This window comes from Thamnophis elegans, chromosome 13 (genome assembly GCF_009769535.1).
Source record: "Thamnophis elegans isolate rThaEle1 chromosome 13, rThaEle1.pri, whole genome shotgun sequence".
Lineage (NCBI taxonomy): Eukaryota > Metazoa > Chordata > Lepidosauria > Squamata > Colubridae > Thamnophis > Thamnophis elegans.
In genome coordinates, this window is record NC_045553.1 from 21137038 (window position 1) to 21152240 (window position 15203).

Consider the following 15203-nt stretch of genomic DNA (forward strand, 5'->3'; position numbering starts at 1 on the left):
TTTTACTGTCTATGCCCATTCGTTACTTCCCCAATTTCTCTCCCCTCCCACCGGGGCAGGATGTCAGTGAAGTTGTGTATGCTGAAGATGGCAGGCCTGACATTGATGGTGAGTTCTGGTCTCGCCTTTGGCATGAAGCCAGTTGGGTGATCTTGATCTGTCCCTCTCTCTCAGCCCTAAGAAACTGCCAATGGCAAACCACTTCCAAAATCTTGCCAACTGCAGGGACTTGTCCAGGCAATGGCCAGGAATCAAAAACTGACTCAAAGACACCCACACCCACACCACAATGGTAGAAAAACCTAGCAGCTTCAGATGTCTCCAAGTGGGCGATATCACCAAGACAGATAAGCACTTGGCTACCAGCCTCCTGATGCCTAAGATCTTAACTGGCAAGTCTCTACTGGCTTTCGGGAAGTTTGGTGTCTCACCCACATTTTCTTGTTCAGCTGCAGCAACACCTGGTTTATGTTCCTAGGATGTGGGTGATATACCCAGCATAGGCGGAAGCTGAGATTGGAATCATGCAACCAGATGTTTCCCCGAGATAATCCATGGACGTGAACGTTGGATTTTGAAGAAGCCCCAAGAGGGAGAGTATTGACACCTCTGAACATTGGCGTTGGAGGAGACTTCTGAGAAGATACCAGCATGGTGGGCTGCCAAGAAAACAAGCTGATGGAACATTGAAAATTCACCCAGATTTCATCCTGGAGGCCCAGATGGTCAAGCCCAGATTACCCTACTTTAGATACCTTGTGTGAAGACCCAGCTTTCTGGAGAAGGTTCTGATGTTGGGAAAGAGGAGAAGAGGACGACCACCAGCAAGGTAGATTAAAAGAGCCAAGGTGGCGCAGTGGTTAGGGTGCAGTACTGCAGGCCACTTCAGCTGACTGTTATCTGCAGTTCAGTGGTTCTAATCTCACCGGCTCAAGGTTGACTCAGCCTTCCATCCTTCCAAGGTGGGTGAAATGAGGACCCAGACTGTGGGGGCGATATGCTGACTCTGTAAACCGCTTAGAGAGGGCTGAAAGCCCTATGAAGCGGTATATAAGTCTAACTGCTATTGCTATTGCTATTGCTATTGCTATTGCTATTAACTCAGTTTCACCAGCAATGAATGCACTTGTCAGGTGTGACAGCACTATTGGAAGACCTACATGATCAGATGAGGGACAGATGTCTTGGAGAAGATCTATGTGATCATTGAGAGTCAAATGCTACTTGATGACAGATCCAGAACAAAAGATCAGCAACAAAAGAACATTCAATCTGGAGTCCTAATTTAGAAACAATATCATTCAATTAAGATGTATTTTTAGGGTTACACCTCCAACAATGTGAGCATATCTTTTGTCTGTTGCCTGTCTGTTTTGGTTTTGCTCCACTTCTCAAGGGAGGAAGGACAGAGGAAGGGAGAGAGGATGGAAGGAAGGAAGTACACGGGGAGGAAGGAAGAGAGAAAGGGGCAGAGGAAGAGAGGAAGGAGGGACGGAAAGAAGGAAGTATGGGGAGAGAGAGAGGAAGGAAGGAAAGAAGGAAGGAAGGATAGAGGGAGAGAGGACGGAGGGGAGGGAGGAAGAATCTGTTTGATGGTTTTCTGTAGAAGTGCCATTCCCTATTTCCTCCCTATTTCCTCCATGTCCTTTTTGTACAACTTGGGGAGAGAAACGAATAGTAGCGCACAACCAGAGAATAACAATTTGGCACTGTGAGACACACAGAAGCCCTGGAAACTGGTGCCCCCACACTTTTCCATGTACAGTTCCTCTGTGGCCCCAGCACTGGTGGACGGGATGTGAGAGATGCGAGCCAGCTCAGCTCATCTCCACCATCACTGGCCCAAACCAACATCTGGCTGCCTCTCCCTCCAGCCTGCTTATTTTTCCCTCAACCAAGTCAGCTGCTGCCATCTTCCCAAAAATATGGGAACCCCCCTCCCCCGGGATAAAGCACAGCAGAGGGGTAGGGACAGAAATTGGGGACAAGCCCTTGCAGGGCTCCTGGCGGGGGGGGGGGGAAACCCAGCTTCACTCTTTACTCCCTTCCACCTGGTACGGTGGCCCCACCCTGCCCCATCCCAGGAGCTGGAAAGCAGCAGGAAGGGCCTTGTCATCAGGAGGCATCAAACCTGTCGGGCCGGTTTTTGTGTCTTCCTCCACCCACACCCCCTTCCCCAAACTTCTTTGGAAGTGGAAGCAGTTCGGCAGGAGGTAGACTTGCTCAGTTGAAGGTGGAGAAGCACCTGGCAGAAGTGGTCCTAAGCGCTCTTCTTCTTCTTGTCTTCTCCTGGGAAAGCTGGACTTGGGGCCTGGAAAAAGATATACAGGGCTGGAGAAGCTGGTTCCCCTGGTTGGTTGGCAAGGAGACAGAAAAGGCCGTGCTTTCCCCAGGTACCTTGCTAGAGTGTTTGGGGATCAGGCCCACTCAGGAAACAAATCTAATCTTGGACCCTGCTGGAGTCTGGAATGGGACATGTGCTCCTCCTCTTCCTGGCCTTTGCCTTTGTCCACCGAGATTTGGTCCACTCACAGCAGTGCTCGCAGAAGGAAACCTTCTCTCGGTCCTCCAGTTTGCCGATGTAGGTGCTGATCAACGTATTCCTGCTCAACACCAACCTCCCGGACCTCTGGATGCCCTCTACCACCTCGTCCACAGTTACCTGGATGTGATCCAACAGAATCCTTTCCCCACAGGTAAGTAACTCTTCATCCTGTTGATCGATTTGGTCCTGGTGCTTTGAATTGGGGAGGAAATGAATGTAGTCGTGTGCTCTTGGGAGCAGCTTAATTAGCAGAATTGGGCGAGTGAAGCTTTTGATAGCATGGAGATCAGCATTTGTCACCTGCTAGAATTGTTAACACATTAACAGGGTTGGAAGGGAACTTGTAGGTCATCTAGTTCAACACCACCACCACCCAAGCAGGAGACCCTACACCATTTCTGACAGATGGCAATCCAATCTCTTCTTGAAAGCCTCCAGAGATAAAGCTCCCACAACTTCTATTGGTAAGATCTGTTCCATGGGTTGATTGTTCTCACTGCCAGAATGTGTCTCCTTATTTCTAGGTTGAATTTCTCCTTGATCAGTTTTCATCCATTGTTCCTGGTCTGGTCTTCAGGTGTTTTGGATAATAGGTGGACCTCTTCCTCTCTGCCGTAGCCCCTCAAATATTGGAAGCCTGCTATGTCTCCCCTGGTCCTTCTCTTCCCCAGACTAGCCATGCCCAGTTCCTGCAATCATCCATTGTATAGATGTCCAATCCTCTAATCATCTTGGTTGCTCTTCTCTGCACTCTTTCTAGCGTCTCAGCATCTTTTTTATAATGTGGTGACCAAAACTGGATGCAGTACTCTAGGTGTGGCCTTACTAAGGCTTTATAGAGTTTTATAGAGTGATATTAGAACCCCACTTGAACTTGATTGTATCCTCTGTTAATGCAATTTAGGATTGCATTGCTTTTTTGGCTGCCTTGGGGATTGTTGATCTAAAAGGCTGGGGAGCTGACAAGGGTCAGGATGCAGAGGAGAGCAATGCAGGTGATATGGGATCTGCAGGCTAAATCTTACCATGAGTGCTTAAGGGAATTGCCTATGTCTAGTCTATTGTGAAGAAGGACTAGGGGTGACATGATAGTAATCTTGCAGTACTTGGGAGCCTGCCACAGAGAAGAGGGGATTATTCCTCAAAGCACAGAGGGAAGGAGAAGAAGCAGTGGGTAGATAGCCATCACTCCAACCTGGAACTAAGAAGAAATTTCCTGATAAGGAGGACAATTAATGGAATCGCTTGTGGGTGCTTCACTACTTGAAGTTTTTAAGAAGAGACTGGAGATTCATTTATCTGGAATGGTATAGGGTCTCCTGCCTTAGATGGAGGGTTGGACTAGATGACCCCAAGGTACCTTTCATGGGTCTAAGAATGTATTTACAAAACCTTTGGGAAGCAATTTCTGTGGGCAGTTCTAGTTTGCTAGCCAATTCCTCACGTATCTTAGAGAAGACCATTCTAGACCTATTCCTTCTTTTTCTGGTTTGTATTTTGCATTGTCTTGCTAACTTGCAAATAAGCCACATATATCTTGGTCCACATGTTGTGCTGAGCTAAAGCCTTAGACATCACATTAAGGCTTGGTGCAGTGTGTGAATTCAACCTGAGAATTCTTTGCCAGGTTTTTTTTTCAAGATTTCCCCCCAAAGTGATATTTGTATTCTTCCTCTCTCAAAATAGAAGCATATTGTAGACTTCATTAGGGATTTCCCCACCCCCTAATGGAAGGTTTTAATGGAAGGTGGGAAGCTTTTATTGTAGTTTAAGCTTCCTTCAATCCTAGTTCCTAGTGCTTAATAAACATCTGTCTTTTCTTAGTTTTGAGAAAGGACAGAATTATGTGTGCAATTATATTCAAGTATATATTACAAATTAATATTGCAAGTATTTAATGATTTTTTTGTCATCCATAAGCCAGCAGCGTCTAATGATAGACTTGGCAGGATAGAAGCATATTACTTAATGAAACATTTCAGAATATTTAAAAATAATATTCTGTTTCCAAACAATTTGGGAAATATGTTGTACTTGCATATTTAAAAATTTTGCAATGTTTTTTTATGATGACAGAGCATAAGTTGTTCAATAGTTCAGTCTGATTTTTCTGAAGGATTACGGGAAAGCAAAGTTGTACCTATATTGTACATTAATATCCCTGTTACATTACATCTACACACATAAAACAAACTAACGAATTACTACATTTCATCCTCTTTCAATATCCCCCAAATTATGGGACTGAGGACCATAAAAATGGATAGCTTGGGAGCACCACCTTGCTGTAAGATCCAAGGTGCTCATTTAACAGATGTTTTTAACTGGCTCTTCAAGATAAAATAAAACCCAGCACAAGATGCTTTAAAATGCAAATAATCAGCAGACGAAAGCAACAAAGTAGGCACAGGTGAGCTTTAGAAACTGGAAATTATGCCAATCACCAGAATGATGCCAAGCCATGTATAATGAGAGGTCCAGGTTTCTGGGCTCTTTGGGAAGCAATGCTGATCTCCCATCCCAAATTCCCATGGGGGCTGCCATGTTATTCCCCTCCCATCACTTATGGCAGGGGTGTCCAAACTTCCCCAGCTAGCAGAGCCCGCTGGCTGGGGAATTCTGGGAGTTGAAGTCCACAAGCCTTCAAGTTGCCAAGTTTGAAGATCTCTGACTTATGGGATTCCCTCCAGGTGCTGGAAGATTTCCTGCAGCCAAAGGAGACCCCCAAAAGGAAGTGACTATGTGATAAACTGAAGGCAATCCCTATTCTCCCTCAGCATGGCCTCCACAGAAAAAAGACATGCTTGAGATAAAGAAGAGCAACCTATGATTTAGGTCTCACTTGGAGGGACCTCTGAAGTCCTCAGAGAATGTGATTTGATGATCAGGAGAGCTCCTGGAATCTCAGGTTGTCTAGCTTTGATAAGTATCTCTTAGGTAATTAACTCTGGCAATAATTGGCTTCTGCCACTCCGTCTGTTCCCGCTTCCTCCTAATTTCCTTAAAGCAGCCTTACTTAAGAGTAGAAGAGCTTGCACAAGGACTCCATGGAGGCTGGGGAGAAGCCCAATACTCTGACCCAATCTTCCGTTGGCCCATTCAGAAGGCACAATCACAAGAGAAGAGGGGGTATCTCCTTCTGCTTTTAAACAGCCTTATTTTATTCCACAGAGCTCCTGAAGGATGTCCTGAATGAGCCACCAACTGCTACAACTTCTCAGGTGAAGTAGTGAGCCTGGAAGAGTGGAATCCCTCACTCCACCCATCTGTTTCTTAAGGGGTTTGTGTTGGCTGTCACAACTCAGCATCTACAACAATTCTCCCTCATATCTCAATGTGCTGTATTGCAGCTCTCAAAATTCCCAGACGGATGTTTGGAAATTCGGCAAGATAAATGATTAGCAGACCTGGGAATCTCCTAATTTGGCTGCCTGGAAATTTTACTTATAGTGAATGACTTGTACATGAATGCTAAGAAATATATGAATGGGAAATATCTGGCAGGGTTGATATTTAGTAAAGATTTATCATTAGTAAATGGGTGCCCTGGATAAGGAACAATGAAAGGTTTTGAGGAAATTGGAATGATTTTTTTTTTTAGATTTTCAGATCCCTCCCTTCTCCCTCTTTTTCCCAACCAACAACCCTGCCAGGTGGGTTGAGCTGAGGCTGAGAATTGATTTAAAGTCCTTCAGCTGACTTTCAGGCTTAAGACAGGACTAGAACTCCCGGTCTCCTGGTGATTGGTCCAAAGTCACCCAGCTGTCTTTCAAGCCCAAAGCGGGACTAGTTTTTAGTCTCCCAGTTTTTAGTCTTGTATCTTAACTATTACATCAAGTAGTTCCACCAAGGCTTGGAATAAACCCCCAAATTCTATTTAATTTAACAGAATGGGGAGATAGGTAAGATAAATCATTCTCTAAAGATTACTATTATTATTATTATTATTATACAATTGTATCACAGCGGCCAGTTGTTTCGCCGGATTTGGCATTGGTGACTAGTCGGGCCCCACCCAGGGGCCTAGGACGTCGTAACGTATTTTCGTAATATGCGTGCAGATCCAAGCAGTGCGGCTTTTGCATTTGACTGATGGTGATTTTGTCAATTTTTAATTGTTTTAAATGTAATTCCAGTGCTTTTGGAATAGCACCCAGTGTGCCAATTACCACTGGAATTACCACTGCTGGTTTGTGCCATAGTCGTTGAATTTTGATTTTTAAGTCCTGGTATTTTGCGATTTTCTCATGTTCCTTCTCGGCGACCCTGCTATCACCTGGTATTGCGATGTCTATGATTGTGACCTTATTTTTCTCAACCAATGTGATGTCTGGTATATTATGCGCCAGTATTTTGTCCGTTTGTATACGGAAATCCCACAAGATCTTGACCATCTGATTTTCGGTGACTTTTTCAGGCTGATGTTCCCACCAGTTTGTTGCTGTTTTAATATTATAATTTTTGCACAAATTCCAATGGATCATTTGTGCTACTGAATTGTGCCGCAATTTATAATCAGTCTGCGGAATTTTTTTACAGCAGCTGAGTATGTGATCAACAGTTTCATCAGCTTCTTTACAAAGTCTGCATTTGGCATCATCAGAGGATTTTTCGATTTTGGCCTTAATGGCATTTGTGCGGATAGCTTGTTCTTGCGCAGCCAGGATTAGTGACTCGGTTTCTTTCTTTAATGTACCTGTTGTTAACCATAACCAAGTTTGTTCACTGTCCACTTTATCTTTTATTTTTCCAGAAATTGACCATGCAGTGCTTTGTTCTGCCAACTCTCCATTCTTGATTTTATCACATCTTTTCTGTATTCTTGTTTCGTCTGTTGGGCCTTCAGTAGATTTTTGTTCTTTACTTCGATTAATAGATGTTCTTTACTTTCTTTTAAATAATCAGCCAGTGCATGTTTTTCTTCTTCAACTGTTTGCTTCACTTGTAATAATCCTCTGCCACCTGATTTTCGGGGCAGGTACAGTCTATCAGTATCACCACGTGGATGTAAACTGTAGTGCATTGTCATTAGTTTCCTGGTTTTTCGGTCCAAAATGTCCAAATCAGCTTGTGTCCAGTTAACTATACCAGCTGTGTATCTTATAACTGGTATTGCCCAGGTATTTATGGCCTTGATTGTATTTCCACCATTCAATTTAGATTTCAAAATTTTCCTAACTCTGTTGGTGTACTCTCGCCTGACAATAGTTTTTACTTCTCCATGCTTGATAATCCAACTGCAGAATGCCTAAGTATTTGTAGGCTTCATTTTCATTGCATTTAATTAGGTGGCCATTGGGCATTTCAATTCCCTCACATGCAGTGATTTTGCCTCTTTTTATGGATACAGTGGCACATTTTTCCATGCCAAACTGCATTGAAATATCGATGCTGAATACTCGGACTGTATTTGTCAATGATTGGATTTCTATTTCTGACTTTCCATAGAGTTTCAAATCATCCATATATAGTAAATGCAAAAAATTTTCAGCTTCTTTGGCTGTTTGGTAGCCTAATTTCATTTTTTTTAAGATTACTGATAGTGAGATCATTGTGATGATGAAGAGAAGAGGTGAAAGTGAATCATCCTGGAAAATTCCTTGCTTGATATTAACCATTCCATAGATCTCATTCCCTACTGCCAACTCAGTTCTCCATTGTTTCATCGCCTTTTCAGTAAAGGATGTAATATTTTTGCTAATGCCAGTTGTTTCTAAGCATTTTATGATCCAACTATGTGGCAGTGAGTCAAATGCCTTTTTGTAATCAATCCAGACCGTATTCAAGTTTGTTTTCTGTTCTTACAATTTTCTAATATCATTTTATCAATTAGGAGCTGATCTTTTGTGCCCCTGCTCCTTTTTGTTGCCTTTTTGCTCTACTGGCAAGATGTTGTTTGTTTCCAAATAATCCATCATGTTATCTGCAATAATGCCTGTGAGTAATTTGAAGGTTGTTGGCAAGCATGTTATTGGTCTGTAGTTTTCAGGTGTTGTTCCTTTAGTTGCATCTTTCTGAATCAAGTATGTTTTTCCAGTTGTCAACCATTCATCAATTTGGCCCTTTTATAAAATTTCATTCAGTTGCCTGGCCAATATTGCATGTAAACTGGTCAGATATTTGAGCCAAAAACCATGTAATTGTTCCTTTCCAGGTGATGTCCAATTCTTTACCTTTTTTACTCGATTTTTGACCATCTCAGTTGTTATTTCTAATACTTGCATTTGTTTGTTGCCAATGCTTTTCTCAAAGTCATGTATCCACTTTGCTTCCTTATTGTAGTCCTTTGCATTTTCCCACAATTCTTTCCAGAATTCAACTGTGGCCTGCTTTTCTGGTTTTTCACTTTTGGTGTCACCATTCACATTAAGACTTTGATAAAAATGCCGTTGGTCTGATCGAAATTGCTGATTTTGTTTATATTGGATGATTCGTGCCTCATATCTTTCAATTTTTCTAGCTGTTGCTGTTATCCGCTGTTTTACAATCTCTATAGCTTCATTGATGTTTCTTGTATCCAATCTATATCTTCTGATTAGCTGATCTATGGTTTTGTTGTTTTTAAGCCATTGCTCATGCATGTTCTTTAAGTTACTAGCATCTGCCCTTAATTTTTTGACTTTTTATTCTAATAGGATTTTCCACTTTGGCTTTGATGCTTTTTCTTTTTTTTCCCCTTTTTTCCCCCTGTTTTAGTATATTTTATTTTTATTTTCATTTTCATACACTCACATGTATACCCCATACAGTATTAAACAGTAATTGCATCAATTCCTCTTGTCGACAATGCCCCAGAAAATAAAAGCCCAATATACCTCTTCCATCCTCCATACACCTCTTTCTTCCACCACCCTCCAACTTTCTATCTTCCCTCCATCATCCCCCTCTACCTACTTCCCCTCGCCTCTACCATCCTCTCTCCAGATCCGCTCCCCCACTTCCCTTTCGCCTTCCCCCCCACCCTCTCTCCCATCCCTCTCTACCCATCTTTCTTCTTTCCTACTCCTCCTCCCCTCGGTGTATTACCACTATATGTTAATGTATTTGGCTTATCCTATTTTAAAAGAAAAATTAGAGAAAAACAGTATGCATGTGAAGTCACATTGCATTGAGAATTAACACTTCGTGTCTAGCCTAATGTATATCCCTCCCTCCCTCCCCCCCCCCCCCGACCCCCCCTCCTCCTTCCCCCCCCGACTTCCCAGAACCCGTACACGGTATAGATTTTTAACAAACACAGTCTAAGATCTATTGAGAAAAAAGAAATAAAGAAATTAATAACATCTCTACATTGATCTTAGCTTCTTCTTGCTAAGCTAACTTTAGACAATTTAAATCATTCGTGATCTTAAGCATAGGCTAACTGGAATTTCTTGGTCCTGTATTTATTTTGTATATAGTCAATCCATTTTTCCAGTCTCATTTATGTCTCTCATTTGAGTGATCTTTAAGATATGCCGATATTTTAGCCATCTCGGCTAAGTTTGTAACTTTCAATGTCCATTCTTGAGTTGTAGGCAAGTCTTCCTTCTTCCAGTATTGCGCCACCAACAGTCTTGCTGCCGTTATTAGGTGCAGAATAAAGTTAGTCTCTACCACTGTAAAGTCAGTACTTATACCTAGTAAAAATAACTGAGGAGTAAACTTTATCCTTCTTTTAAAGATATTTTGCATAATCCACCATATTTTTATCCAAAATGCCTTAACCTTTTGGCAGGTCCACCATATATGAAAATATGTAGCATCGAGAGAACCACATCTCCAACATTTAGGCTGTAAATTCAGATACATAGAAGCCAGCTTTTTAGGATCTAAATGCCATCTATAGAACATCTTATAAAAATTTCTCTCAGGTTTTGAGCTTGTGTAAATTTCACATTTCTTACCCAGATTCTTTCCCATGTATCCAACATTATTGGTTCTTCAATATTTTGAGCCCACTTTATCATACAGTCTTTAACTAATTCTGTTTCCAAATCCATCTGTATTTACATTATATCCTCTTTATATGCATTAAGCTTTGATCTCTTATTTGTTTAAACAGATTATCCTCAACTTGGATAAAACCAATTTTTTGATCTATTTTCCACCTGGCCTGTAATTGCCCATACTGGAACCATGTTTGAACTGCCTTCTCCTCTTTTAATACCTCTGAAGATTTTAGTTGTAGTACCCCCCCTTTCCAAAATGAGAAGCTGTCTGTAGGTAATTCTATCCTGTTTTTGTGCTATATTCATATTTTCAATTGCATGTCTAGGAATTGCCCACATGGGTATCTTGTCATTTAATTTATATTGGTATTTTTTCCAGACCCGCAGTAAAGCATTTCTTAAAATATGACTTTTAAAATTCTTGTCCAATTTTTTGTTGAACAACAGGTAAGCATGCCAACCATATACCAGATCGTGTCCCTCAATATTCAATATTCTATCATTAGTTAAATGAATCCAATCACTAATTACAGATAGCGCCACTGCATCATAATAGTTTAGGTTAGGTAATTTCAAGCCTCCTCTCTCGCGTACATCTTGCATTATTTTCATCTTTACCCTCGGCTTCTTTCCTGCCCATACAAATTTGTTGATACCCTTCTGCCATTCTAAAAGATTCACATCTTTTTTAAGTATAGGTAACATTTGGAAGAGAAATAAAAATTTTGGTAAGATGTTCATTTTCACTGCTGCTATCCTACCCAGCAAAGATAAGTGCAATTTCTCCCATTTTTTCATCTCTATCTGTACATTATGCCAAAGTGGTTTAATTATGCTTATATAGTTTCCCATTTGAAATTAAAATATTAACTCCAAGATATTTGACTTTTTTGACTACCTCACATCCTACCATCCCTCCTAGTTCTCCCTTTTGTTTAGTATCATATTTATAGCTAATATTTTGTTTTTCCTAAATTTATTTTAAATCCAGACACTTGACCATATTGATTAATTGCTTTTTCTGTTGTGTGACTAGGTACTTTGATTTTAATGCCTAGTTCATTAGTGACTATTACAGCTGCGCTGTACATTAACTGGTTCGTTTGCAAGATGGATCCCAATTCAATTGTTGAAAACACTGCATTAACCATTTTCATGATAGGGGCCAAAATTTTCTTAGGCACAGTTTTTAGTGATGGTAAACGTTGCCTTTCCTCATTAAGCAGAAAATGCTCCATGATCTTATCCTTCAATTCTTTTGTTTTTGAGTTAGTTCATCAGTTGGTTCAGTAATAACTGGTTCTAGTGGTGGTGGTGTTATTCCTTCCCGAGAGCTTCTTCTGGGAGTTCTACTATAATGTCTTTAGTTGTGTCTTGAATATCAGTTATTTCTGCTTGTGATATTGTTTTTTTGGTTTTGCAATTTGCCTGAATTTCCTCAAGTTCAACTTCACTAAACACTTTATTCCGTATAATAAATCGCCTTTGATCTGCTAGTCGTTGTTCACTAACATTTGAATCTGGATATTGTTCTTTCCATAATTTATACATTCGCTTTAAATAACCTCTTTTTTCTGGCTCTGAGTTGTAGTAACATGCCATTATGGCACGGTTTTCATCTGCACTATATTTTTGTTGTTTTGTTGGCTGGTCCACTTGTAGCCCACTTGTCGACGGATGTCCATGGACCCCAACATCCGCCGCAGCCCTTGTTAACCCGCGCGATGACCGATGCGGTATAAAATTTTTATTCGTTTCTTTCACTATTGTATGGGTTGGCGGGGTTTTTTTATGGGGCCAGTTGCCAACCTGACCCTAACCCTCCTCCTTTCTCGTCCGGGCTTGGGACCGGCAACGGCGGAGCTATTATTATTATTATTATTATTATTATTATTATTATTATTATTATGTTAATCATTGGTGAGATTCACAGCCTTTGGGGCTGGTTGGTAGCTCAACAGCTCAAGTCCTAACCAAGGACCTAGGAACTGTTAAGGTAACGTCAAAGGATATAAGCTGTTCCAAGTAGGGTGGTTTTTTGTAGAATCAGAATGTTCACGTCTGATAAATTTAAAATTTCCAAATAGCGAGGTAGCTCTTTGGGTATTGCTTCAAGGACTCCAATTACAATCGGGACAACACATGATTATTGTTGTTGTTGTTATATACTTTATTCATTAAACATGAAACTCAGCCAACTGAACATTCAAAAATGCATTACAATACCAGTGACTGGTGCTAATGGTTGGTATGGGTTGCTGCCAGCATCCAAGGACCTTCTTAAAATATAAGATGTTCCGAGTAGTGCAGTTTTTTGCAGTTCTGCTGGTGTTATTGCAGGAAGCTGCAATTTGTTGATGTATCTTGTAAAAGTCTTGGACATGGTGCCAAGTGCCCCAATGACAATGGGTATTACTGCTGCTGCTGCTGCTGCTGTTGTTGTTTGTTGTTGTTTGTTTGTTGTTGTTATTGTTATTGTTATTGTTATTGTTATTGTATTGTTATTATTATTATTGTTATTATTATTATTATTGTTGTTGTTGTTGTACAATTGTATCACAGCGGCCAGTTGTTTCGCCGGATTTGGCATTGGTTACTAGTCGGGCCCCACCCAAGGGCCTAGGATCGTAACGTATTTTCGTAATATGCGTGCAGATCCAAGCAGTGCGGCTTTTTGCATTTGACTGATGGTGATTTTGTCAATTTTTAACTGTTTTAAATGTAATTCCAGTGCTTTTGGAATAGCACCCAGTGTGCCAATTACCACTGGAATTACCACTGGGTTGTGCCATAGCCGTTGAATTTCGATTTTTAAGTCCTGGTATCTTGCGATTTTTTCATGTTCCTTCTCGGCGACCCTGCTATCACCTGGTATTGCGATGTCTATGATTGTGACCTTATTTTTCTCAACCAGTGTGATGTCTGGTGTATTATGCGCCAGTATTTTGTCGGTTTGTATACGGAAATCCCACAAGATCTTGACCATCTGATTTTCGGTGACTTTTTCAGGCTGATGTTCCCACCAGTTTGTTGCTGTTTTAATATTATAATTTTTGCACAAATTCCAATGGATCATTTGTGCTACTGAATTGTGCCGCAATTTATAATCAGTCTGCGCGATTTTTTTACAGCAGCTGAGTATGTGATCAACAGTTTCATCAGCTTCTTTGCAAAGTCTGCATTTGGCATCATCAGAGGATTTTTCGATTTTGGCCTTAATGGCATTTGTGTGGATAGCTTGTTCTTGCGCAGCCAGGATTAGTGACTCGGTTTCTTTCTTTAATGTACCTGTTTTTAACCATAACCAAGTTTGTTCACTGTCCACTTTATCTTTTATTTTTTCCAGAAATTGACCATGCAGTGCTTTGTTCTGCCAACTCTCCATTCTTGATTTTATCACATCTTTTCTGTATTCTTGTTTTGTCTGTTGGGCCTTCAGTAGATTTTTGTTCTTTACTTTGATTAATAGATGTTCTTGAGTGTCTTTTAAATAATCAGCCAGTGCATGTTTTTCTTCTTCAACTGTTTGCTTCACTTGTAATAATCCTCTGCCACCTGATTTTCGGGGCAGATATAGTCTATCAGTATCACCACGTGGGTGTAAACTGTAGTGCATTGTCATTAGTTTCCTGGTTTTTCGGTCCAAAAGGTCCAAATCAGCTTGTGTCCAGTTAACTATGCCAGCTGTGTATCTTATAACTGGTATTGCCCAGGTATTTATGGCCTTGATTGTATTTCCACCATTCAATTTAGATTTCAAAATTTTCCTAACTCTGTTGGTGTACTCTCGCCTGACAATAGTTTTTACTTCTCCATGCTTGATGTTATCCAACTGCAGAATGCCTAAGTATTTGTAGGGTTCATTTTCTTTGCATTTAATTAGTTGGCCATTGGGCATTTCAATTCCCTCAGATGCAGTGATTTTGCCCCTTTTTATGGATACAGTGGCGCATTTTTCCATGCCAAACTGCATTGAAATATCGGTGCTGAATACTCGGACTGTATTTGTCAATGATTGGATTTCTATTTCTGACTTTCCATAGAGTTTCAAATCATCCATATATAGTAAATGCGAAATTTTTTCAGCTTTTTGGCTGTTTGGTAGCCTAATTTCATTTTTTTTAAGATTACTGATAGTGGGATCATTGCGATGATGAAGAGAAGAGGTGAAAGTGAATCACCCTGGAAAATTCCTCGCTTGATATTAACCATTCCGTAGCTCTCATTCCCTACTGCCAACTCAGTTCTCCATTGTTTCATTGCCTTTTCAGTAAAGGATGTAATATTTTTGCTAATGCCAGTTGTTTCTAAGCATTTTATGATCCAACTATGTGGCAGTGAGTCAAATGCCTTTTTGTAATCAATCCAGACCATATTCAAGTTCGTTTTTCTGTTCTTACAATTTTCTAATATCATTTTATCAATTAGAAGCTGATCTTTTGTGCCCCTGCTCCTTCTTTTGTTGCCTTTTTGCTCTACTGGCAAGATGTTGTTTGTTTCCAAATAATCCATCATGTTATCTGCAATAATGCCTGTGAGTAATTTGAAGGTTGTTGGTAAGCATGTTATTGGTCTATAGTTTTCAGGTGTTGTTCCTTTAGTTGGATCTTTCTGAATCAAGTATGTTTTTCCAGTTGTCAACCATTCATCAATTTGGCCCTTTTGTAAAATTTCATTCAGTTGCCTGGCCAATATTGCATGTAAACTGGTCAGATATTTGAGCCAGA

General features: G+C 40.6%; 1 protein-coding gene across 1 annotated transcript in view; it reads left to right on the plus strand.

The window, feature by feature from the left end:
- The first annotated feature begins 289 nt into the window (after positions 1–289).
- Positions 290–15203, plus strand: part of PROM2 (prominin 2) — a 49662-nt gene continuing 34748 nt past the window's right edge. The window contains 3 exon segments of the mRNA XM_032229457.1: positions 290–392; positions 2535–2696; positions 5717–5771. Of these exon segments, the coding sequence (XP_032085348.1) occupies positions 290–392; positions 2535–2696; positions 5717–5771 (320 nt within the window).